The 26,156-nt window shown below is 36.7% G+C and overlaps 1 protein-coding gene across 5 annotated transcripts in view; it reads left to right on the top strand.

The window, feature by feature from the left end:
• Positions 1 to 25,409, top strand: part of LUZP2 (leucine zipper protein 2) — a 512,515-nt gene extending 487,106 nt beyond the window's left edge. For 4 of the 5 annotated variants that reach the window (XM_079930101.1, XM_079930103.1, XM_079930099.1 and 1 more), the window contains 2 exons: positions 5,577 to 5,669; positions 23,580 to 24,328. In XM_079930101.1, coding sequence (XP_079786227.1) covers positions 5,577 to 5,669; positions 23,580 to 23,825 — 339 coding nt within the window. In that variant the 3' untranslated portion in view covers positions 23,826 to 24,328. Of the gene's footprint in view, positions 1 to 5,576; positions 5,670 to 23,579; positions 24,329 to 24,426 lie in introns of those variants that run through there. The other variant, XM_079930100.1, reaches the window with a different exon arrangement.
• Positions 25,410 to 26,156: the final 747 nt, after the last annotated feature.

Here is a 26,156-nt window from a genome sequence, read left to right as displayed (position 1 = left end):
TTACTGCCACGATGTTCAAAACAGACCTCCTCTAGCTTCTCCACATGCTTAATATTTCTTTGGCACAAAATAGATAAAATGTTTTAATTTTTCACTTTAAAATATGTGAAAAAACATTCAATAAGACTATGCCTGATTTCCTAGGTTTTTATTTTCTTTCACTTTTAGCCATTTGCTTGTGCTTTGAGATAAACTCCTATTTTGAACATATGTATGGTATCAATACTTTGGCGTATTTATATGCTCATAGACATAAGGTCACCCAACAATAATCATTTATAATAATATATTAATTATTTTATTATGAAATTAATGCATATTTGTCATGGACAATTTTAGCAAAGAATGTTAATAGTAATAATACTAATAGTAGCTGGCATTTTTATTGAGTTGTGCTATACCCATATGAACTTATTTAATCCTCACAGGTCTCTAGAAGGAAGACTTTTTATTATCCTCATTAAAATATTTTTTTTCTTTTGAAATAACTATAAACTTAGAAAAACATTAAGAAAATAGTACAGAGAGTTCCTGTATATCCTTTACATCCCTTAATGTTAACATCTAAACATAGCTGTGACGTATTTATCAAAACTAAGAAACTGGCAATGGTATAATACTGTTACCAAACTACAGACCTAACTTGGGTTTCACCAGCTTTTCTACTAACGTCTTGTTCTGTTTCAGGATCCAATTCAGGGCAACACATTGCATTCAGTCATCATGTCTCAGTCTCCTCTTGTCTGACAGCTTTTCATTCCTTGTATTTCATGTCCTTGACACTTTTGAGGACTAGTGGTCAGATATTTTATGGAATGTCCCCCAGTGTGGGTCTGTCTGATGTGTTTTTGTACTTAGACGGGGGTTATGGATTTTTGTGAATAATACCACAGAGGCATGGTGTTCTTATCATCATACCAGGGATATATGACATTATTGGTGATGTTAACCCTCATCACTTGGTTAAGATGGTGCCTGCCAGATTTCTCCACAATGCTAGTATTTGTCCTTTTCCATACCTTATTCTTTGGAAGTGAATCACTAATTTCAGCCTATTCTCAAGGGAAGCCTATGCTCCACCTACTGAAGAGGAGAGTGTCTAATATGTTACTGAGAATTCTTCTGTAATAAAATATTTGTCCTTTCTATTTATTTGTCCTTCTATTTATTGATTCAATCATTTATTTATATCAGCATGGACTCATGGGTATTTATTTTAGATTTTAGGTTATAATTCAATACTATAATTTTTTTTTTTTTTTGATTTTAAATAGACTTTGTTTTTCAGAGCAGTTTTAGGTTCACAGCAAATTTAAGCAGAAAGTATAAGTCCCCACATATCCCCTCTCCTAACACCCACAGCCTCCTCCATTATTAACATCCCTCACCAGAGTGGTGCATTTGTTACAGCTGATGAACCTACATTAATACATCTTAATCACCCAAAGTCCACAGTGTTCATTAGGGTTTAGTCTTGGTATTATAAATTCTATTTGTTCTGAAAGTTGTATCATGACATGGATCCACCATCATACAGGATTAGCCTCATTTTTCATATGAATAAACTGAAGAACAGAGATATTAAGTTGTTCAGGGAAGGTGACACAGTTGGTTAACATTTTATGAGTGATGTAATGCATTTCTTTAAAATTCATTGCAAAATTCATTTGAATTATTTTATACATTATTTCCTTGTAGATATATACTGCAGTTGATCCATGTATCTCCTTATTTCTGAATTTTTTCCATTTTTTTCAACATACAAGTGACATTTAGATAAAAATCTGTTTTATACTCCACCATAATAATAGATTCTGTAAAGACAGAGATCCTGTTGGTTCATTTTTATGTCCTCCTTCCTTCCTTATTCACGCCTTCCACTAACCGATAGAGTAGGTGATAAATGACTGTTTGTGGAGCAAATGATTACCCAACAAGTTATTGAGCTTAAAGTTTTATCAGGCGTACCTTTGAAGCTGACATTAAGGAGGCCTGATTTCTGAGGTTTCTTGAGGCTACTGTCAGAGGAAGAAATGTGAGCAGAATGGTATATTTTGGTGTCACATACTTTACCTTCTTAAAAATGACTTCAGAGTTTCACATCTTGGAATGTGGTTTTGTAGAATAATATTTATAGCCTCATAAGGTTTGAGGGTATTTGTAGCTTCCACCTGTGTTAGCAGCCATCTGTGAACTGCAGCAAGCATGTGATCAAGGCTCCAGACCCTTTTGAAGGGTCACTTTACTCATTTACTCCCACCTAAATTAACTTCCTTTTTCCAAATTTTAATCATACCATATCCATGCACTCTTCCAACCCATTTTCAAATTGTCCTCCTTGTGCATATGGGCCACATACATCCATATATGTGATAATCAGGTTCCTGACTTACTCTAGGATTTGAAAGTTGTCAGCAATACCACAGGGCATAAGCAACATATTTACTGATTATTCTTTGGAAATTATTCAGAAAATAAATTATTGTTAAATGATTCTTTCTGATATAAACAAAGATTTGTGTCATTTTGAAATATTAATAGACATTTATTACTTGTCAAGTAATTAGTAATTCAGTTTAGTAGAGCAGTATTCATATTCAAAACACTTTGGAAACACTATTCTATTTCTCATGATTAATTTAGAATAATTCTCTTGAATAAACAACATTTGCTATTATTTACATTACATTTACTTCATAATTCATTACCAACTGTGTTATTTAGAAATTAAGTTTAGAAATACCCATGAAAACTTTTTCTTCTCAATCTCCACAGGTGTTATTTTATAGTACATAAAAATGTGTGTGTATGTATGTACACAAAGTTAACTGAATTGTGTGGCAATGACTGAAGTTAACAAGCACCAACCCTATAAGTAATTCTGTCTAAGGTTGTCAAGGTGTTAAGTATTATTGTTTATATACCACCTAAATTCTCCGTTCCTTAGTGGATAGAGTCTAAACTCCTCAATCTGGAGGTCAAATCCATCAACTACTTGACATAACTTATTTTTCCACTTTTGAAAGTTTCTCCTTGAAGCATGTTCATGTACTATTTTTAATTCTCACAAACCACATTTTGTTTTAGAACTCTCTCCGTTTTACCTTTACCTAAACAACAAACAAACAAATTAAAAAAAACAACAAAAAAATACTGCAATTTAGGTGTTCTTGACCTAATTTAGCAGGGCAGCAGAAAACTGAGGCCCTTCAAAATTGTATACGTTGTCTAAGGCTCTTATTTATTTATGTGCTAATCCAGAACCAGAATTCACATTTCTTTAACTCCAAAATATTATCGTTCCCAAAATCAGTTCCCATTCTTTGTTAATTCATCAGACTCAATAAGGCTTCTTTCTAAAAGGAGCCATTGGGGCTTCCCTGGTGGCGCAGTGGTTAACAATCCGCCTGCCAATGCAGGGGACACGGGTTCAAGTCCTGATCTGAGAAGATCCCACATGCCATAGAGCAGCTAAGCCCATGTGCCACAACTACTGAGCCTTTACTCTAGAACCCGAGAGTCACAACTGCTGAAGCCCGTGTGCTTGGAGCCTGTGCTCAGCAGCAAGAGAAGCCACCGCAAGGCGAAGCCCGCACACTGCAAGGAAGAGTAGCCCCCGCTCGCCACAACTAGCGAAAGCCCACACCCAGCAATGAAGACCCAACGCAGCCAAAAATAAATAAATAAAAAATAAAATAAAATAAAAGGAGCCATTTCACTGATAGGAAATGCCTACATTAAGGATTGCATGTATTACGCTTAATGCAACCAGTTCTGCAATTAAATACTAAGGTTTTGTATTTAAAGTAATTTAACTTTTCATGCATTGTTGCTCACATTGGTGAAGTGATGTATAATTTCCTCCAGTTGTTAAAAGTAATTAATATATGTAATTTTTTTTCCTGAAGCAGAGTTGAGATAACTTTCATAAATAGATGTAGAAATTGACAAACCAGGCACCCCAGTTTTTTAATATATGAGCACTAGGGTAGCCTTTGGGAAACTTATGGAGGAGTAAAGTTGCACTGTCATTCTTTTCCCCCTGCTCTTTCTGAACTTAATTGTAAATGAAGTCCCTTTTATATTTTGTCCAAAATAGCAAAGGCCTACAAAAATAGATAGATGATAGGTAGATAGATGATAGACAGATAGATAGATAGATAGATAGATAGACAGATGATAGATAAACAGATAAAACCTTTTATTCTGCACATATTTCTTACCTAAGTCTCACCACCAAAATCTGGGAGCATTTTCATAAATACACAATATTTGCATAAGAAAATATAATTAAGCACACATTAACATTTATCAATATGGGCATATTTATATTTTAAGGAAAATATTGAATACCTACTCTAAAATGTAATCTCCATCATTGGTGAACCTGGTGTTATTTTTTACAGCTTACCTAGCTGGGTTAGGTTTCCCTCCTGTTGGTTTCAATGGCAAACCTCTATCTCAGCCCTTATTTTGTACTGTCAGTTTTATTTTTTTATTTTTATTTTTTTGTGGTACGCGGGTCTCTCTCACTGTTGTGGCCTCTCCCGTTGTGGAGCACAGGCTCCAGACGCGCAGGCCCAGCGGCCACGGCTCACGGGCCTAGCCACTCCGCTGCATGCGGGATCCTCCCGGACCAGGACACGAACCCGCGTCCCCTGCATTGGCAGGTGGACCCTCAACCACTGTGCCACCAAGGAAGCGCTGTCAGTTTTATTTTATTGATTGACTCCCAGTATCATTCAAGTCTCTGTGATTACAAGCTATCAACATTGACCCTTACCAAATTAAATGAAGGAGCTTTAATGATAGAACATCAGGAGCTCATACTATCCAGGAGAAGACAGAAGTAACAATGCTGGGAATGGGCAGAACCAGAGGGTGCTTCAGAAGACTGGGAATGTGAACCATAAGAAGTGTCTCATTGTGGAAACAACTTGGACAAGTCACCCTACTGGAACTAATGTACCTATTTAAGGCCTCTTTTTAATCTAGTCAGTATTTAATTTCAAGAATGAAGGTTCCAAAGACCTAACTTGGATCATGTGCATTGGCATTTCTGTGTAGAAAGTAGCACAGAGAAATTTATAATAATATTTAGGTTTCTGGAGATATAAAACAGTACTTGGTTAGTGAAGCATTGGAGTGAATATAATTCTCTTTTGTAAATTACAGTGAGATGTTAGAAAACATCTTATTTCCTATTAAAAAAACAAGATGTGTGCTTATTATTTCCCAGATATACTGGGGTTTAAAATAAAGAGAAACGATAGGATTCCTGTGTTTTTGAGGAACCAGGATCCTTAAAATAAAAGCTTATTATGCAAGAAATAAATATTTCCAGTGGGAAAATAATCCCATTGGACAGCACTAATATAGAATTGAATAGAAATTATTTAATTTCACAGTTAATATTTAAGGTGCAGTGTTTAAGGTCTCTGATATATATAAATTTTCATTTTATTCTTTTTCTTTGAGTGTGATGTTGCCATCGTATCATGTTTTACAATAGTCCTAGGATCTCTGTTGAATCTATTTCTCTCTTTTTTAAATGTTCTCTCTCTTTCTCTCTCAAGGATCAACAAACCACTTCTGAAGCCCATGAGAGCTCTCAAGTTGAGACTACAAAGGAAGAATATCTGAGTACCCCTGAGTGCGATACTCAAATTGTAAGATTTATTTAAAATGTTTTTAACAACATTCAACATGAAAACAAGGACATAAGCGTTTTAACAACCCTAGTTTATGCCACCATGAAACTTTCTATTTATATGTAATATCTACTATCTAAACAGTGTACTTTTAAATTTGAAAATGCAGATAGATATGAATCATGTAGGTATTCCACTAGGAAATGTAATCAGACAATTAGGGGTACTATAAACTTGAATTGCTAGAGGGGTAAGGGGGTCATTCCCACAATCACATGACAGAAAGCTATTAAAATATTAAAAACAAACACAAACAAACAGAATCCCAAACAAAGAATGTGATTCAATAATATTCTTCCCAAAAAGCAAATCAACCCTGCATTATAGAGACATTACATTAGAGGAAGGGAGATTCTTACCCTTCAAATGATAATAGGAAATATGGAACTTGTACTCTGTGCTTTCACTTGTAATAAATGAAATGAAATTTTAGTTCTGGAACTTTGACGTGATAACAGATCTATCATGTCTGGGCTTGAGGAACAGCAAATGACAACAGCTGTATTTAATAGATTCAAAGCTAGGCTTCAATCTAGTTGACAAAATGGAAAGTATCTGCTGAAACTCTTCATGATGGAAAAGATACCAGGTGATAGCAAAGGAAATAAGGCAGAATAGAAACATAAGTTAAACAAGTCTATCTCTTTTTCCTCTATTGACTGCCAAAGTAAATTTAGAAATATAAATTTCTCAACAATTTGGCCTTCACATCTTTGTATATTGAAAGATGTTCCAAAACCATACAATTTAGAATATAAGGTTAGTGAGAAGTAGAAATAAAATATTCTGCAATTTACTTCCAAGGAAGGAAGAAGTCAAGAAGGTTTGGGGCAGGAAGGAACACTTTTGCTGTAGTTTGAAGAACAGATAGGTCTCTGACAGTGTGAGTGAATGTGCAGAGACAAGAAAACATCTGAATAGAGGGGGCTTCCCTGGTGGCGCAGTGGTTGAGAGTCCACCTGCTTGTGCAGGGGACGCGGATTCGTGCCCCGGTCCAGGAGGATCCCACATGCCGCGGAGCGGCTGGGCCCATGAACCATGGCCGCTGGGCCTGCGCGTCCGGAGCCTGTGCTCCGCAACGTGAGAGACCACAACAGTGAGAGGCCCGCGTACCACAAAAAAAAAAAAAAAAAAAAAAAAAATCTGAATAATATGAGGAGAGAGTAGCATACAGAAAATGGTGGGATGTTGCCTAAGAAGATAATTTGGGACTTAAGTGGGAGGGGCACTGGATTCCCAAGCTAAGGAGTTTGGTTTGAATTAGGGATATAGTTAAGATTTTCAAATGTTTATGTCCAGTTAAATGATAAGACCATTGGGTTAATTTTAAGGAGAGTGCCCTTGTTTCTTGATATACTTTCCTAAAACTACCAAAAAATCATTTTGCAGTATATACGTATATCAAATCATTATGTTGTACACCTAAAACTAATACAATGTTACATGTCAATTATATCTCAATTTTAAAATATTAAAAATAAATAAGAATTTTGGAAGTTTCTGGCCTGCACCGTTATGGGTAATGCTCAGGCTTGATCCTTCAATGTCCTGCTTTGAGCCCTTGGATTAGGAGGAATTCAGTTGCTTTTTTCCTGCCCTTACTGGTGTATCAGTGCCTTGAGCAAATCATTCACGCCATGAGGTGGCCAAAACATATGAAAGGACAGAGAACCAGGACTTCATCAAACTTAACAAACAAACAAAATAGTCCCACTGAAGGCAAACCTGAAAAGTTCTATACGTTTTGCTAAGATTTCCCAAAGCAATATTTTGGTCTACTTTTCTTGTCAAGAGAGAGGCATAGGGCTTCCCTGGTGGCACAGTGGTTGAGAGTCCGCTTGCTGATGCAAGGGACACGGGTTCGTGCCCCGGTCCGGGAAGATCCCACATGCCGCGGAGCGGCTGGGCCCGTGAGCCATGGCCGCTGAACCTGCGCGTCCGGAGCCTGTGCTCCGCAACGGGAGAGGCCACAACAGTGAGAGGCCCGCGTATCGCAAAAAAAGAGAGAAGCATAAATTCTTTTTTTGTTGTTTGTTTGTTCCACTCTCTTTCGACTTTTGTTGTCCTTCCTTGTCACTAGCTGCTCCTCTCCCTTCAGTAAGTCCCAAGCATCTACTACCTTGGTGGAGTCCCCAATCTGGGTCCCTTCAAAAAGCAGCTTCCACCTGTACCAGCATGAACGCTCTCTCTCTAACCTGATTTCAGTTCCCTAGATTTTAGTCTTTGAAATCTCTACTTCCAAGCAGCTACACTTTCTAGTGCAGAGAATGCTCAGTATTTATAGCCTGTAGACTCAGTTACATTTAAAGGCCAAGAGAGTAATATAAGTGAATGAGATAAACCAGGTGTAAGCAGTAGGAATTAATGAGGTTGCTGTGAACATCAGTTTTCCAATTCTACATCAGTAGTTGTTATCCCTGTCCTCACTGTAGTATCACATGGAGGGTTTTTATAAAATACTGATGACCAGGACCAATCTCAGAAAAACTGACTCAAAAAGAAAGAAATTAGAACACTCCCTAACACCACACACAAAAATAAACTAAAAATGGATTAAAGACCTAAATATAAGACCAGACACTATAAAACTCTTAGAGGAAAACATAGACAGAACACTCCTTGACATAAATCACAGCAAGATCTTTTTTGACCCTCCTCCTAGAGAAATGAAAATAAAAACAAAAATAAACAAATGGAACCTAATTAAACTTAAAAGCCTTTGCACAGCAAAGGAAACCATAAACAAGAGGAAAAAACAACCCTCAGAATGGGAGAAAATATTTGCAAAGGAAGCAACTGACAAAGGATTAATCTCCAAAGTATACAAACAGCTCATGTAGCTCAACATCAAAAAAACAAACAACCCAATCAAAAAATGGGCAGAAGACCTAAATAGACATTTCTCCAAAGAAGATATACAGATTGCCAACAAACACATGAAAGGATGCCAACATCACTAATTAGAGAAATGCAAATCGAAACTACAATGAGGTATCACCTCACACTGGTTAGAATGGCCATCATCAAAAAATCTACAAACAGTAAATGCTGGAGAGGGTGTGGAGAAAAAGGAACCCTCTTGCACTGTTGGTGGGAATGTAAATTGATACAGCCACTATAGAGAACAGTACAGAGGTTCCTTAAAAAACTAAAAATAGGGCTTCCCTGGTGGTGCAGTGGTTGAGAATCTGCCTGCTAATGCAGGGGATACGGGTTCGAGCCCTGGTCCGGGAAGATCCCACATGCCGCGGAGCAACTAGGCCCGTGAGCCACAACTACTGAGCCTGCGTGTCTGGAGCCTGTGCTCCACAACAAGAGAGGCCGCGATAGTGAGAGGCCCACACACCGCGATGAAGAGTGGCCCCCGCTTGCCACAACTAGAGAAAGCCCTCGCACAGAAATGAAGATGCAACACAGCAAAAATAAATAAATTAATAATCTCAATCCCACTACTGGGCAGATAGCCAGAGAAAACCATAATTCAAAAAGACACATGCACCTCAGTGTTCATTGCAGCACTGTTTACAATAGCCAGGACATGGAAGCAACTTAAATGTCCATCAGGAGAGGAACAGATAAGGAAAATGTGGTACATATATACAGTGGAATATTACTCAGCCATAAAAAGGAACGGAATTAGGTTCTTTGTAGAGATGTGGATGGACCTAGAGAATGTCATACAGAGTGAAGTTAAGTCAGAAAGAGAAAAACAAATATCGTATGTTAACACACATATGTAGAATGTAGAAAAATGATACAGATGATCTTATTTGCAAAGCAGAAATAGAGACACAGACGTAGAGAACAAACGTATGGTTACCAAGGGGGGAAGGGGGTTGGGATGAATTGGGAGATTGGGGTTGACATATATAAACTATTAATACTATGTATAAAATAGAGAACTATTGAGAACCTACCATACAGCACAGGGAACTCTATACTCAGTGCTCTGTGCTGACCTGAATGGGAAGGAAATCCAAAAAAAGAGAGGATATATGTGTACGTATAGCTGATTCACTTTGCTCTACAGTAGAAACTAACACAACATTGTAAAGCAACTATAATCCAATAAAAATAAATTTAAAAAAAAAGAAAAATTGACTCAGGATCTTGGTATGTGGAGTCTAGACATTAGTTGTATTTATTTTTTAACTTCTCCAGGTGATTCTAATATGCAGGCCAGTTTTACTAAAAAATGTGTTTCACATGTACACGATTATTAAAATCATGTGAGGAGTTTTTAAAGATTAAGATTTTGAGAAATTCTTCAGTAAGTTCTAAATAAATAGGACTAAGGGTAAACATTTTTTAACGTGGATTTGACAACACTCTTCCCAACCCAGGTGATTCTTAATTTGAAAAACACTAGTTTAGATAAGATATAATCCCTTTAGAGTGTTGTTTAGTAATAGAGTTTCTGCTTCTCAGACTCTGTTATATTTGCATTTAAAGACATCAATGCCTAAATAAGGCTCTGTAATGGTAGTATGATGTGACTTTTGCTAGTAGGTAGAGGGGGGTCCATCCCAGAACCCTTTGTTTATTGTGCAACCATATATAAGAGAAGCACTGATGTAGGACTGTGAAATTGATCAGGAAGCTGATGTGTGATTTTATCCATAACTAAGCCTTCCCTTGAGAGAGCTAGTGGACCATTATCTCCCCAAGCTATAGTTCTCAGAGTGTAATTAACCTTAAGCATGGAGAGCTCTATAGTTCCTTTCTAGCATTCCCCAATAATAAGAGAATAATTCTGATGACTTCCTCCACCTTACAGGAAAATGTGGGAGGATCTTTGGATCTATGAGAACTGCTGTTACTCAGCTTGTCTAAATTCACCCAAAATATTCTGATTTGTGTTAAATAGCATGAAATGCATTGCTTCCATTTCAATACAGCAATGTGAAAATAGCTTCAACTTGACTCTAACGAACTGGAGACTCAAGCTCCAGTTTGGGTTGCTTTAATCGAGTATCCAAATAAGATATCAAAACATAATTTCATAAAGAAAAAACAAAGTAAATTTACCTCCTCTTCTGATAAAGGGATTGGTGCATTTTCTGTTGTAGGAAGGATAGTTTTATCATGTTAGGCAGAAGTATAGTCTTATCGTCTTTATTTGGAGATTGAGTATGGTTAAAAGATGCATAAATGTGCCAAGTTGATAAGAGGTAGATTTGTGATGATTAACTTTATGTGTCAAAATGACTGAGCTAAGGGATGCCCAGAGAGCTGGTAAAACATTTTTTCTGAGTACGTCTGACAGGGTGTTTCCAGAAGAGATTAGCATTTGAATCAGTTGACTAAGAAAAGATCTTCCCTCATAAATATGGCAGGCGTCATCTAATCCCATGAAGGCCCAAATAGAACGAAAAGATTGAGGAAGTACAAATTCTCTCTCTCTTTGAGCTGGGATGTATACCTTCTTCTGCCCTCAGATATCAGAGCTCTTGCTTCTGGGGCCTTCCAACTCCGGGACTTAACACCAGCAGGCCACCCACCCCCATTCTCAGGCCTTTGGCCTCGGGTTGGGAGTTACACCATCAGCTCCCCTGATTCGCAGCCCTTTGGATTTGGACTGAATTATGCCACCAGCTTTCCTGGTTCTCCAGCTTACAGAGGGCATATCATGGCATGTCTCATCTTCCATAATCACATGAGCAAATTCCCATAAAAAAATCTCCTCTTAAATATCTATGTATATATTCTATTAGTTCTGTTTCCCTGGATAACCTAATACGATCATTTTTCCATATTTATATTTTGTGTGTTTTGAAATATTGACATCAGGTTTTTTATAAAAGACTTTTTTCTTTAATCAGAGATCAATCAGTGTTACTTAGTTTTTTACAGAGAGAAAGTAGACGGTAGTTGTTGAGTTAAATTTTTACTTTAGTGCCCTTACTTGACAAAATTAATAGTTGGCAAATTTATTCCCATTTCTTTTTCTTTAAATGTCTTTTTCTGCTCTATGAAATTCAAAAATGTAGAAACTACTAAATGAGAAAATTTTTTAAATAATAAAAGTAAGATAAAATAGGGACCTGAATAAAGCCAATAACTAATAATTGAGAGTTCATGCAGGCTTAATTGTTAATTCTCTAATGGTTAATAATTTGAGCATATTTGTATATACTTATTAGCAAGTCACATATTTTCTTTGGTGAAATTTCTATTCAAATAGTTTCCCCATGCTCTGCTGGGTTGTTTGTCTTCTCAGTGTTGAGTAGTAAGATTCCTTATATATTCTGGATATAAATCCTTTACCAAATATATGATTTGAAAACATTTCTCTCCATATGTTTCTTATCTTTTCATTTTCTTAATGGTGTCTTTTAAAAAGTAATTAAGTTTTTTTAGTACAGTTTTAGATTTACAGAGTAATTGAGCAATAGCTCAGAGAGTTCCATATAGCAATCAGCCGTCTTTCTGTAATTTATTTCTAGTTTAGTTCCATTGCAGTCTGATGGCATACTCTACATTTGTTCAAATGTATTTTATGGCCCAGAATGCAGTCTATCTTGGTAAATGTTCCATGTGACTTTGAGAAGAATGTGTATTCCCCTCTTGTCTGATGAAGTATTCCATAAATGTCAATTAGATCCACTTTATCTGCAGTGTTGTTCAGATCAACTATATTCTTAGAGGTTTTCTCCCTGCTTGATATGTCCACTATTGACAGAGAGTGTTGAAGCCTTAATCTGTAATAGTTGTTTGGTCTATTTCTCCTTGCCGTTCTATCAGTTTTTGACTCATGTATCTTGACATTCTGTTGTTAGGTGCAATCATGTTAAGAATTGTTATATTTTTTGTAGAATTGGCCCCTGTATTATTATACAAATGTCCCTCTTTATCCCTGATATTTTTCTTGGTCTGAAGTTGGCTTTGCCTAAATTAATATGGCTACTCCAACTTTCTTTTGATTAATATTAGCATGGAATATCTTTCTGAGTCCCTTAACTTTTAATCAATCTGTGTCCTTATATTTAAAGTTGATTTCTTATATACAACATCTAGTTGTGTGCTCTTCTCTTATCCCCTCTTACAATCCCTGTCTTTTATTGATATATTTAGACCCTTCATATTTAAAGTGAATATTTATATAGTTGGATTGATGTCTGCCATAATTTGTAACTGTTTTGGATTTATCACATCTTTCATGGGTTGTGAAAGAACCTTATACAGAGAGTATATAGAGAGTATTTCCAGTTCCTCTATTATAACATTGCTGTCATTCATTTCACTTAACCATAAGCTGTAATTACCAAATACATTGTTGCTATTGTCATTTTGAACAGACTGTTATTCGTTTCATCAGTTAAGAACAAGATAAATAAAAACATTATTTTACGTCCACTTATTCCTTCTAGAACACTCTTCCTCTCTTTTTGTAGATCAGGGTTTCTGAACTATATCATTTCCTCCTGTCTGAAGAACTTTTAACTTTTCTTGAAAGGCAGGTATACTGGTGACAAATTCCCTCAGTTTTTGTTTTTCTGAGATCTTTATTTTTTCTTCACTTTTGAAGGATAATTTTACTGGATAATATTTCAATTTTTTAACACTAAATATTTCACTTCAATCTTTTCTTGCTTAAATTGTTTTTAAGTAGAAGTCTGAAGTAATTCCTATCCTTATTTCTCTGTAGTTAAGTTTTCACTTTTTGATTCTTTCAATATGTCTCTGTGGTTTTCTGCAGTTTGATGACATGCCTAGATGTAATTTTGTTTTTCTAATCTTCCAGGATTTGTGATTGAGTTCTGTCATTACCTTTGGGGAACTCTCACCATTCTTACTTTAAATATGTCCTCTGTTATTTTCTTATCCTTCTAGTATTTCCATTACCTCTACATTGCAGGTTTTCTAATTGTTTTACAATTCTGGACATTCTGTCCATTGTTTAAACCCTTTTATCTTTGCATCTGTTTGGTACCTTTCTATCAACCTGTCTTCAAGTTCACTGAATTTTTTCAGTGGGCAATGTCCAGAATATTGATGAGCTCATCAAAGGCAGTCTTCATTTCTGTTAGTGTTTTTTTTGCTTTATTTTTAGCATTTCCATTTGATCCTTAGATTTTTTCCATCTTCTGCTTATATTACCCATTTGTTCATGCATTTTGTCCACTTTTCCCCTTAGAGCCCTTAGCATATCAGCCACAGTTATTTTTAAACTCCCAGTCTGATACTTCCAAAACATTTGCCATTTCTGAATCTGGCTTTATTGCTTTTTTATCTCCTCAGACTGTGTATTTTTCTTGCTTTTATAATACTTCTAATTCTTTCCCAGTTTATTAAAATATAATTGACACATTACACTATGAAAGGTTAAGGTACACAAAGTAGTGATATTCTATATCTATATATTGTGAAATGATAACCATAATAAGGTTAGTTAACACATCCATCATCTTACACAGTTAATTTGTGTGTGTGTGGTGAGAACATTTAAAATCTACTCTCTCAGCAACTTTCAAATATACAATACAGTATTGTTAACTATAGTCACTAAGGTGTACCTTATATTCCCAGAACTTATCCATCTTATAATTGGAAGTTTATACCCTTTGACCACCTTCACCTACTTTCCCAATCCCCCCACATGCCCCCGACAACTACCCATCTGCTCTGTTTCTATGGGTTTATTTTATTTTGTTTGATTTCATATATGTAAGTGAGATAATGTTACTTGTCTTTTTTTCCTGATTTATTTCACTTAGCATAATCCCCTCAGTGTTTATCCATGTTGTCACAAATGGCAGGATTTCCTTCCTTTTTTATGTCTGAATAATATTCATATACATATATATTCCTCTATATATAATACTTTATTCACCTAGAAACTTAGGTTGTTTCCATGTCTTGGATATTATAAATAAGGCTGTATAACCCTCCCAGACTTCAGACAATGCTACAAAGGTACTGTAATCAAAACAGCATGGCATTGGCACAAAAACAGACATTTGGATCAATGGAACAGAACAGAGAGCTCAGAAATAAACCCACACACCTACAGTCAATTAATCTTCTACAAAGGAGGCAAGAAAATACAGGAGAAAAGACAGTCTCTTCAACAAGTGGTGCTGGGAAAGCTGGACAGCTGCATGTAAATCAATGAAGTTAGAACACACCCTCACACCACATGCAAAAATAAACTCAAAAATGGCTTAAAGACTTACATACAAAACATGACACCATAAAACTCTTAGAAGAGAACATAGGCAAAACATTCTCTGACATAAATTGTACCAATATTTTCTTAGGTCAGTCTCCCAAGACAATAGAAATAAAAGTAAAAATAAACAAATGTGACCTAATCAAACTTACAGGCTTTTGTACAGCAAAGGAAATCATAAACAAAACAAAAAGACAACCCCCTGACTGGGAGAAAACATTTGCAAACGATGCAATCAACAGGGGCTTATTTTCCAAAGTGTACCAACAAGTCATATAACTCAATAACAAAAACAAACAAACGAACATCCCAATTGAAAAATGGGCAGAAGACCTAAGTAGACATTTCTCCAAAGAAGACATACAGATGGCCAACGGACACATGAAAAATGCTCAACACAGCTAATTATTAGAGAAATGCAAATCAAAACTACAATGAGGTATCACCTCATACCAGTTAGAACAGCCATCATTAAAAAAATCTAGTCTTATTCACTTTTACTCTCCAGGACAGAAACAGATGCAACTGGTGGAAACAACTATAAGGAGAAGAATATTTCAGTCAAAAATAAAAGTGAACTCAGTGAAAAGCATCTGAAAATAGAATTAGCCTAGAATAGAGAATATAGTATATTATATGACTGAATAATGAAAAACAACCATTCTGGAACGTAGTCAGGAAATGAAGCATTAGAGTAGAGGAAAAGAACTATCATGGGATCATCCCATTGTATTGCAGGATTCTATGATCATCAGCAACCTCACTGAGTGCTGATGGGAACACATGCAATCGCTTAGTAAATAAATAGCAAAGGTGATTCATTTTCATTCCTGTTGATCATACCCTAGACTAAATAACATGGTAGAGAAAGCCTGGAATTTACCACTTTGCTGTTTCCTAACACGTCAGTATGGCAAGTGACTTTGTTATTCAGATCCCTTTTCTATAAAATAGATGTCAGTGATTTTCAAACTTTTGCCTGCCTATGACTCATCAGGTCAGCCTGTAAAACTGCTTGTGGTAAGGCTCCACTCCCACCGACTATTCGTCAGTAGATCTGGGACAGAGCCCAGGAATGTGTATCATTTGAATAAACCCAGCTAGATTTTCTTCCGTCAATATTTCCTGTTAAATATTTTGAGAAACTTTAATGTTGATTTCTTACAGGTTTATCATGATGATTGTATATCATAGATAATAAATACAGTGTTCAGTTTTATCATGGATGTCCTTATTAGTTCAGTCTAAAAAAGCTGCTCTGCAATTTTCATACTCAAGGTCTCAATATCTTGTATGCACAAGGTCCTCAACTTGGAATTAGAGACCATGCATATTCTTAGATAGCTTTGTGGGTTTGTTCCACTTCCTGCCCTATGCAGCCAGGCAGGGTCACCTAGGAAAATCGCCACTGGATTTCTTGACCCTTTTCTTAGTAGACATAGAAAACTTGAAATGGATCACCAAAAGCTTAACAAGCGTATTGGACTATCGGTTTTGGAAATGTTTAAATTCCTTTGAGGGCTTCCTTGGTGGCGCAGTGGTTGAGAGTCCGCCTGCCGATGCAGGGGACATGGGTTCGTGCCCCGGTCCAGGAAGATCCCACATGCCGCGGAGTGGCTGGGCCCGTGAACCATAGCCCCTGAGCCTGCGCGTCCGGAGCCTGTGCTCCGCGATGGGAGAGGCCACAACAGTGAGAGGCCCGCGTACCGCAAAAAAAAAAAAACAAAAAAAACCAAAAAAACCTTTGAAAGCAGCTTTGCGTCAATGGTAATTTTGGAGTCACAGGGAGAAAGCAAAGGATGTACCTGCTTCATCCCATTTTCCTGCAGTTTGCAAACCTCATATTGTTTAATAGCATATCAAGAATTAAATAGCAAGAATTTAATAGCATATCAAGAATTAAATAGCAATTAATATCAAGAATTAAAGACATTGAACATTTTATTTTAATTTCCACATAGGGATTGAGACTTACTATTCAATGTAGATGTGCTTTACAGCGTTTCTGACTCCTCTAGGTAGCACACACTTAACTTTTCTTAATGTGCTGAGGAACCGAAAGGCAGCAACGGCTTATGTTTAGCATTGGAAGCACTCCTCGCTCAGATTCTTGCCATCACACCTGCTTACAAGTCCCTGACCAAAGGGAGTTTATTCAACAGCAAAGCACTGTCCAGGGAAATGAGAGGAGAAAATGTGCAGGAAGTAAATCTAGAGCTGTGAGTAGAAAATTATGCCAGCATTTTCATGCTAAAACAATTTTGGCAGAGATTTAAAAAGTCCTAGTTTGCAATTATATCCAATATTCACTCTGTGGCACTTGATGCCCTGATGAGCCATTGGAAGACATTAGCTTAACAAAATTTCCTAGGCAAGTCATGCCCTGCTGGAATTGGGCTGAGAGACCATATACCATTGTCATTCTGGGCTACATTCCATCAGACCATCTGAAAAGGTTGGCTTCATACAAGGCATTCTTCATTGTGCTACTGTGGTTTTGTTTTTTTTTAAGAAGGAAAAGGCATGCCTCCAGATTACATGGGAAGTATAGATAGTTTCCTAAGGGCTTTAGAATAAATTTCTGCTTTTTACATTAGATAATAAATTTCCATGTTTACCCTCCTATAACATCTTAATTTTCTTTTTTTTTTTTTTTTTTTTTTTTTGCGGTTCACGGGGCCTCTCACTGTTGTGGCCTCTTCCGTTACGGAGCACAGGCTCCGGACGCACAGGCTCAGCGGCCATGGCTCACGGGCCTAGTCGCTCCGCGGCATGTGGGATCTTCCCAGACTGGGGCACGAACCCGTGTCCCCTGCATCGGCAGGCGGACTCTCAACCACTGTGCCACCAGGGAAGCCCTATAACATCTTAATTTAAAGCATGCAAAATGTTAACTTAATTATTATTTCTTATCAGGAATCATATAGAAACCATAAGAATAATGATTAATTTATAATTTGGAAAATACAAATAACCCAGTAAGCATGTTAATAATTATTATAAGGAAATTTGCCAAACAGTGATGTGCAAATACAAAGGTTAAATTGGTCAATAACTCTTTGACCCCTCCTACCTTCCCTGAGACATAATGATTTTCACCTCTGGGTCCCCATAGTACTTGGTTTATACACATATTTTATCCTGTATCACAGTCCATCTTGCATGTTGATTATTTGTATAAAGTTCTCATTCTGCATTAGATGATAAGCAATTTGAGGACAGAGACTATGAAAGTATTGACATTTCCTTCAGCACCAAACAAAATACTCATCTTAACAGATGCTTGTAAATATTTTTCCAAAATATCTAAAATTATGAAGTTTCATAAGTTATGAAATTATGAAGTTACTTTTTCCAAAATATCTAAAATTATGAAATTATGAATATCTAAAATTATGTGCCACAGTGGCACAGTGGTTAAGAATCTGCCTGCCAATGCAGGGGACACGGGTTCAAGCCCTGGTCTGGGAAGATCCCACATGCCGCGGAGCAACTAAGCCCGTGCACCACAACTACTGAGCCTGTTGCTCTAGAACCTGTGAGCCACAACTACTGAGCCCACGTGTCACAGCTACTGAAGCCTGCGTACCTAGAGCCAGTGCTCCATAACAAGAGAAGCAACCGCTATGAGAAGCCCATGCAGTGCAACGATGTGTAGCCCCCAGCTCACTGTGACTAGAGAAAGCCTGCACTCAGCAACAAAGACCCAACGCAGCCAAAAATAAATAAATAAATACATTAATTAATTAAAACTAAATAAATGAATAAAACTATGAAGTTAGACAGGGCTTCATGTTTCAAAATTTTAACTATTTTGTGTGAAGGATGAAGAATTATGGTTCAGAGGTAATGTGACTTGCCTAGAGGAGCCTGGTTAGGGAGCATCAGTGTCAGACCCTGTCTCCCTCCCACTCCTCTATTCCTCTGTTAACTGAATTCAGAGCCATCACTTTGATTCAGCATTACATTTTTAATCGTTGAACTTCTTTTCTAGTTTCTGCCCTTTTTAATATTAAAACAGTACTAAAGGGCTTCCCTGGTGGCGCAGTGGTTGAGAGTCCGCCTGCCGACGCAGGGGACACGGGTTCCTGCCCTGGTCCGGGAGGATCCCACGTGCCGTGGAGCGGCTGAGCCTGTGAGCCATGGCCGCTGAGCCTGCGTGTCCGGAGCCTGTGCTCCGAAACAGGAGAGGCCACAACAGTGAGAGGCCCACATACAGCAAAAAAACAAACAAACAACAAAAAAACAGTACTAAAGTATCATTCTGTAATAAATATTAAAAAACTCATTTCATACACAAGACTAACATGAGAGAAAAATTTAGCCAAAATGTGTTTATGTTTCAAAAAATCTTGGTACTTAATTCCATTTTTTCTCCTTTACAGTATTCTGAAAATCATGCTTGTTTTTAGCCTCCAGCTTGTCCCAGATATTAATTAAATATGAAGAATGAGTTGGACTTTTTAACTGTCAGAGATATTTTTTCTTGGTAAAAGTTCAGGTTGCCCAGTTATGCATTAAGTATTTTGAGTTTTAAAGTTTTAGAGAAAGGTCATAAGAGGAGCACCTAATATGTGCAAAATAGTCCTTTAGGAACCATTCTATAGTTTTATTTAATCTAAATCTTCCAAAAATCCTGTCAGGTAGGGATCATTTTGCCTACCCTACAGATAAGGAGTCAGAACCTCCTTAAGATGAAGTAACTTTCCCAAGTGTATACAGCAAATAAGGGCTAAAGCAATTCTAACCTGAGATGGGCTCTTTCCTCCATTTACCTAGCTGAGTTACCTATATTGTATCATGTCACTTGATGTCAAAATTTTGAATTATCCCCATTTTACAAATGAGGGAAAATTAAGGTTAAATTGGTATTTCCTACCATCATTCCAAGCAGGGCAAGTACTGCCCTGTCATGAAGTTTTCAACAGTATAGGAATGTAGAAAATAGACATTTAATATTAAAATAACAAAATATTAGCAGATTTTCCATGAACCAATCTCTCTCTCTTTCTCTCTCTCTCTCTCTCTGCCTCTCAAAAACAATTTCTTTTGACATTGGATCCTTTATATAATTTTAGTATTAAAATGTTATTTCTTTTCTGAAATATTGTTGAAAAATAGCAGTGTGTTTTGCTTGTTGGTTTATTTGTTCTAATGTCGAAATTTGTTTGTCACTGGTGTTTAATTTTATTCTTCTGTAAAATACCAAAGTTTGGAACCTCAATATTCATTATTAGAGATAGTGGGAGATGGAGTTGGGACTCAAATTCATTTGCACGTGACTCCTGATAATTATCAAGGAAACCCCAGTATTAGAGTCTGCCCCACCATGGTAGGATTATGTATTTTTTCCTACAGGGGTAAATAATTAAAAGGGCTTGTCTCATCTAAATTTCTGTTACTTTGCCTACCTTTGTGGCCATAATATAACACTTTGTCAGATGGTAGTTTGTTGCCCAAAGCACAGAAACAAACTGGTTATTCTGGTGGTGCTGGGGAAGATGTATATGTGAGAAAGAGCATGCAATCACTTTAATAAAGATACGTTCATGGCTCATCCCATTTCATAATTTACAGACCCAGCTGTGGTCCTCTGTAGGTCACCTGTATAATTAATAGGTGAGCTGCATACTGAAGTAGCTGAATCTGTGCAGACCTTCCTGATCATTCTTCATATTTTATTACTTGAGTTTCTAGAAATAGGCACTATACTCATCAGGTTGAATTTTTTCTAATTGAGAGAGTGTTTTGAAGGCGTGTACCTTCAGGAGTGCTTATATCTGTTGCCTTTCTGAGAAACACTAGGAATTTTATGAACCCCATCTCATGAAGTTTCCACAATGCCTGTGAGGCACACAAAAAATAAATTTGAAGGTTGTGTTCATTATAAGATCAAAATATCAAAAAAGGTTGGAGCTGTCTTCCAGCCATGTAATATTTTCTTTATTCTTGAAATTTAATAAGTATTCATTGTTCACATGATCAAAGACTTGTTTCAAATAGTCAGCTGTGCTTCCATTAATGAAAGAACATACTCCACCATAAATCCCATGGTATCTTTCTCATGACAATGACCTCAAGTAATAATTCATACACAAAAAACGGTTTGGGGGTCAAATAGATTTGGCAAATGGTTATATCATATCTCCTAAGAGATTTATAATGCATTTGTACACTACAAAGAAGTGGATTTCAAATTTCACTGTGCATTTGAATTGCTGGATTGCTGATTAAAAATGCAAGCCCTATATTCGTAGGACTGAATTATCACCCAGGAGTATTATTTTTTAACAAGCACCTTATATGATTATGCGAGCAGATCATTCAAGAGGAAAGCTTTAAGAAATTGTGTGTTAAAGGCTCTGAGAAGAACTACCTTAAATACCACTGTTTAATGTTCAAATAAACTTTTTCTCCAAACTTATGTGATTTATGAACTCCATTATTCCAAAATATATATTGGGAAACCTTACACTCTGCAGGTTACTTTCTGCATTCTGAGCTTGATTTAGTACATTTATTTTAGTTTTTTTTTCCCCAAGGCCAAAAGCAAGTATAACAAAAACAAAGGTCAGTTGTATTATTACAGTAAAAACAAAACAATTATAATATTCCAGGGAAATTTTAGTTTCTAGGCCTAACTCAAACCCGTACAACATAAAAAGAAAAAAAAATTCTTAGGTAGCATAGAAGATTCCTCTGTGTAGATGCCTAAAATTCTCTGGACTAAGGCACTCAAGGTTTTCACTACTGATTTCTATTATTATCGTTATAATCTTACTTTTCCACTATACTATAGGCTTATTTTGAAGAAGGGGCTATGTGCAACCATTTTGGAGCTTTTATCAAATATAAATCTCATATGGAAAACTCAGGCATTTATGAAAATTCTAAAGGACTGAAATATTTTCATAGCCAATGTTTGTTTTATTCATTTATTAAGTGATTAGATATTGACCACTTGCTATCTAATAAGCATCTAGCTGGGACCTAGGTCTGATACATGTAGCCTCTATCTTCAAGGAACTTACAATATATCAAAGAGTCACTTACAATATATCAAAGAGCCAGACATGCATATATATATAAAAACATTAAGTGTGCTAATGTTTCTAATGCATTGTACCTTTAGAGCAGGAGAGTGTGATGAGCCTACCTAGTGGTGAAAATGTGCTAGGGAGGGAACAAGTAGCTGGTCTTCAGGCTCTCCCAGTGAAGAGAGACTTTTATGAAGGTGGAGGGAAAGAGCATATTACACAGACACAGAAGGGTAAAGTAACATGAGTGTTCAATTAAGAGCCATGTAGAGCAAGAATCGGGAGCATGTGCAAATGACTTTGCTCTCAGATTTGAATTGGAGTAGGTTAAATCTCATATGCAACTTCTTTAGTTATCATCCACCCCTAGAATTTATGGAAAGTTAGAGTTCAAAGCCAGCTTAGGTATCCTCCTTGTTTGACCTCAAAGAAAGAAACTGACTTGTTCAAGGTTAGAGTTACACAGTGGCCATGAACTCTTAAACTCCCAGTCTCCATTTTATACGTTTTATACAGGGAAAGGATTACAGAAAAATCACTAAAAAAAGTACATATTCTTACATTAAACAATTTTTAGTTACTTTAAAATGTGTTGAAAATAAAAAAGATGAAAATAAAAGGAAGAAATGAAGGGAGAATGAGAGGCAGTAAGGCAAGGAGGAGGGAGGCAAGGCAGACTAAGGAAGAAGGAAGAAAGAAAGGGAGGGATGGCGGGAAGGAAAATTCAATATTTTAACCTTGGTTAAAATGAAAAATGAAGGGCAACTGGAATATGCTGCCAGTAATTCATTTTCTTAAAGACGATTGAGGCTAATAAGATGAGATTTCCTGGTTAGTAAAATATATGATCTTCTTCCCAGAAATATCTTTTTTAAGATGTTGAAGTTTTTTGCTAGATAGATTGATGATGTTGACCGAAAACAAATAGACTGGCAGACATTCCTTCAGCAATGATGGGTTTGTTTTGGGATCAGCAGAGAATTAACAATTTTGGGTCTGCAACCATGGTGAGCAAGGTACAAGTGCCCACAAGGCAAAGGAAAAATAATTCTTTCCTAGAGGGGAAAAGAAAGTTGGAAGGGCTACAGTAAACAAAGAGTTCATGGCTTTGCATGGGCTGAGTTGTTGCCAGGAAAGAAGAGGGGTCTTTCTTCGTCTTGTTGGTCTCTGCTATTGCTGCAAGGTGTGAGAGTGCCCCCTTCTGGTCTCCTGACTCTATTTAATTGTGATTCCAGTTTATTAATTTTTTACAACGATCATATTGTTTAAGTTGTTTCCTGGCTTGCAATATTGATGTCCGGCAGGCATAAAGACCATGGACGTATTTAGATCCTAGAGTCTAGACACATCACGGATATAGAATATAGTAGTTTTGTAACTCTTTCCTTTTTAAAAATTTTTGCAAAGAAAGAACTTTCCATTGTAATTGAGCCTTTGTTGTAGCAGCCGACTGTCATAAGCATCACTGAGATTCCCAAATGGACTATGAATGCTTGCCAATTCCCTGGGATCCCACTAATGTTGTGATAAATTTGTCCCTAGCTTGACCTTTCAGTTTGTCTCAAAGTGAAGGAAGTTTTCAATGGGAAGATTTCAAAAGAGATTTTCTATTCCCTCCCTTCATGTAATTTAACTTCATTGACCTATTTTCAATCGCAGCTTTTACAGGGGAGCACGACCTGTTCAATGAAGCACAAAGAAAATCCTGCCAGCAATGACACTGCAGAATCAGAACCTGTCCCACAGGTATTTGGTTTGGTTGGTTTGTTTGTTTTGATTGTCAGAAAGCACTTTTTGAAGCTATTGGGTTCCATGATTTTCTCTCTTGCTTTAGCTAAAGCAGGGATGCTGTATTGCCTAATACAAGACACATCTTTCACCTATTGCCTCTGGACCTTTCCATGACCACCTTGCCTGCCACTAAGCTTTTGGTTTGATTTGCTGAGGTCCTACAAGAACAAGGGCAAGGGAGGGTTCTCACCCCTCCCCAGCAACCAAGAAGCACAACAAAAGTAAACAGAGAACAAAAATTATACATATATTCTTTATAGGACAAAGAAGATAAAAAGAAGACTTGAGAAAGCAGAGAAGGAGGAAAGAAGTACATTTCCCCCACAAAAACAAGTAACAAAGAAACAACTCAGGAGCTTAACTCTGAACTTCTTCCTGGACTGTTCTATATTTGACCAAACGTATTACATCATAGCAATTATTAGGATTCATTTTACTTAACACATTTTTAATTTGGGGGTTAGATTCATCAGAGTTGAATGATTTGACCAAAGTTTTCTCAAAATAGTTTTTGAAATATTGCCTTTTGTGGAAAATATTTTATGTGCTTTCAAGAAGTAGCAGTGTTAACATATTTACACTTATTTTCTGCCTGGCATTGGTCTTCTGTAAGATATTTGTTGAGGTACATGAGTTATTCTGTTAGGATGTTAACTTTTACATTCAACATTTTCATTTTGACTCTCCTGATTGTCTTTTCCGTATTGTTTGACAGAATGTGATGGTGCCTCCTTGTACTGAATGCAAAGAGGAAAAAAACCCGGGAAAACAATTGACCAGCACTGAAGGGAAGGCAAATAGAGAAAAAAAATGACTGTAAATACCAAGAAACTGTGTTAAAAAACATCCATTTGCTATTGTCTTCATACTCTTTTTAGACCACAAGCTTGATGGAAATACTAAGTTTTTAAAGCATGCAACTTTTTCACAATTTTATGTACCTTTATATAGTAGTCTACAAATTTTCCAAAAGATTCCAGGCCAATTATGATCCTTAAGCAATAACCTAATTAAAATGGATATCCAGGCTTCCCTGGTGGCGCAGTGGTTGAGAGTCCGCCTGCCGATGCAGGGGACACGGGTTCGTGCCCCGGTCTGGGAAGGTCCCACATGCCGCGGAGCGGCTAGGCCCATGAGCCATGGCCGCTGAGCCTGCACGTCCGGAGCCTGTGCTCCGCAACGGGAGAGGCCACAACAGTGAGCAGCCCGCATACCGCAAAAAAAAAAAAAGGATATCCACAGTCATACATCATCATTGTCATCAGTAAATTGCCCAGTATAAATTGGTCTTTTTTGAACTCAAATGCAATATAACATTTAATTCTTCTGGTTCATTTGGGTATCCAGTACTTCCATGATCTTGTTTTTTAAATCAGCTGGAGAATGATTAAATGTGGATCCTCAGCATTCTTAGAATCCAAATTGAAATCATATCATAAAGATTTTGGTCCATGCTGGTTAACTGGAGTCACTCTCCTCAAGGTTGGAATCTGTACTGATCCGAATATATTATTTATTTGAGTGTGTTCATTGCTATTCTCATTACTATTTAGAACCATGTCTAAATAATATCAAGGCAATTCCGTCAGGGGTTTAGTCAATTAACGAAATTCTTTAAATATGTTTAGTATGATGTAGACAAAATATCAAGGAAGAATGACTAAATTTCTGACACAATTGATTAGATTTTTGGCATTCTATAGACACACCCCTATGGTTGTCAGCTGGAATTACTTCAAGCTATAAATCAAGCTGTTTGAAATGCTCAGTGTGATTTTTGGTATGAAATTGGGTAATGGGATGTGGGATGGGAAGAGAGGTCCAAAATACAAATATGCAAGCAGATAATATACATTTTAAAATGAGGATTTGATGAAAGTAAAATAGCCATGTAGAACTAATGAACCCCAATTTGTATATTTTGAAAACAAATGTCTTATTAAAACAAATCAGTGGCTGTGGGAACCTTTGACATTGGGACTGTACATAGGAATACCATTGATCAAATAAATTCACTCTTGGATACTCTGAACATACCTCATAAGCAAGAGTAATTGACACTGATTGAAACGATGGGTATAGCATCAAACTTATAGACTAAAATTAATTGGTTAAATGATGCAGTTAGTTTGTCTGCACCAAATCTATTCACTTCTGCTGGTTAGACCCATTTTGTAGAAAGCATATAAAACCATTGTTTTTATAGACTAGATCTGCCAAGCCACAATTAATTTGGAGCACAGTATCCTGGCATGATCTGTAATTAATAGATGAACTTAAATTCTGGGATATGGTGGCACAACTTTGACCACAATGACATATTCAAAGAAATTTAGTGATCTGGAGAAATGCCAAACTATCATTAACAGTAAAAGTGATACTGTGATATATTCATGTAGCAATTGTACTTGCTGAGTAATTGTGTGTCACTTATCAGTATTTTTC

Source organism: Stenella coeruleoalba (genome assembly GCF_951394435.1).
Source record: "Stenella coeruleoalba genome assembly, chromosome: 8".
NCBI classification, from domain to species: Eukaryota; Metazoa; Chordata; class Mammalia; order Artiodactyla; family Delphinidae; genus Stenella; species Stenella coeruleoalba.
Note: the sequence above shows the minus strand (reverse complement) of the source record. Positions and strands in the feature narration are given on the sequence as shown.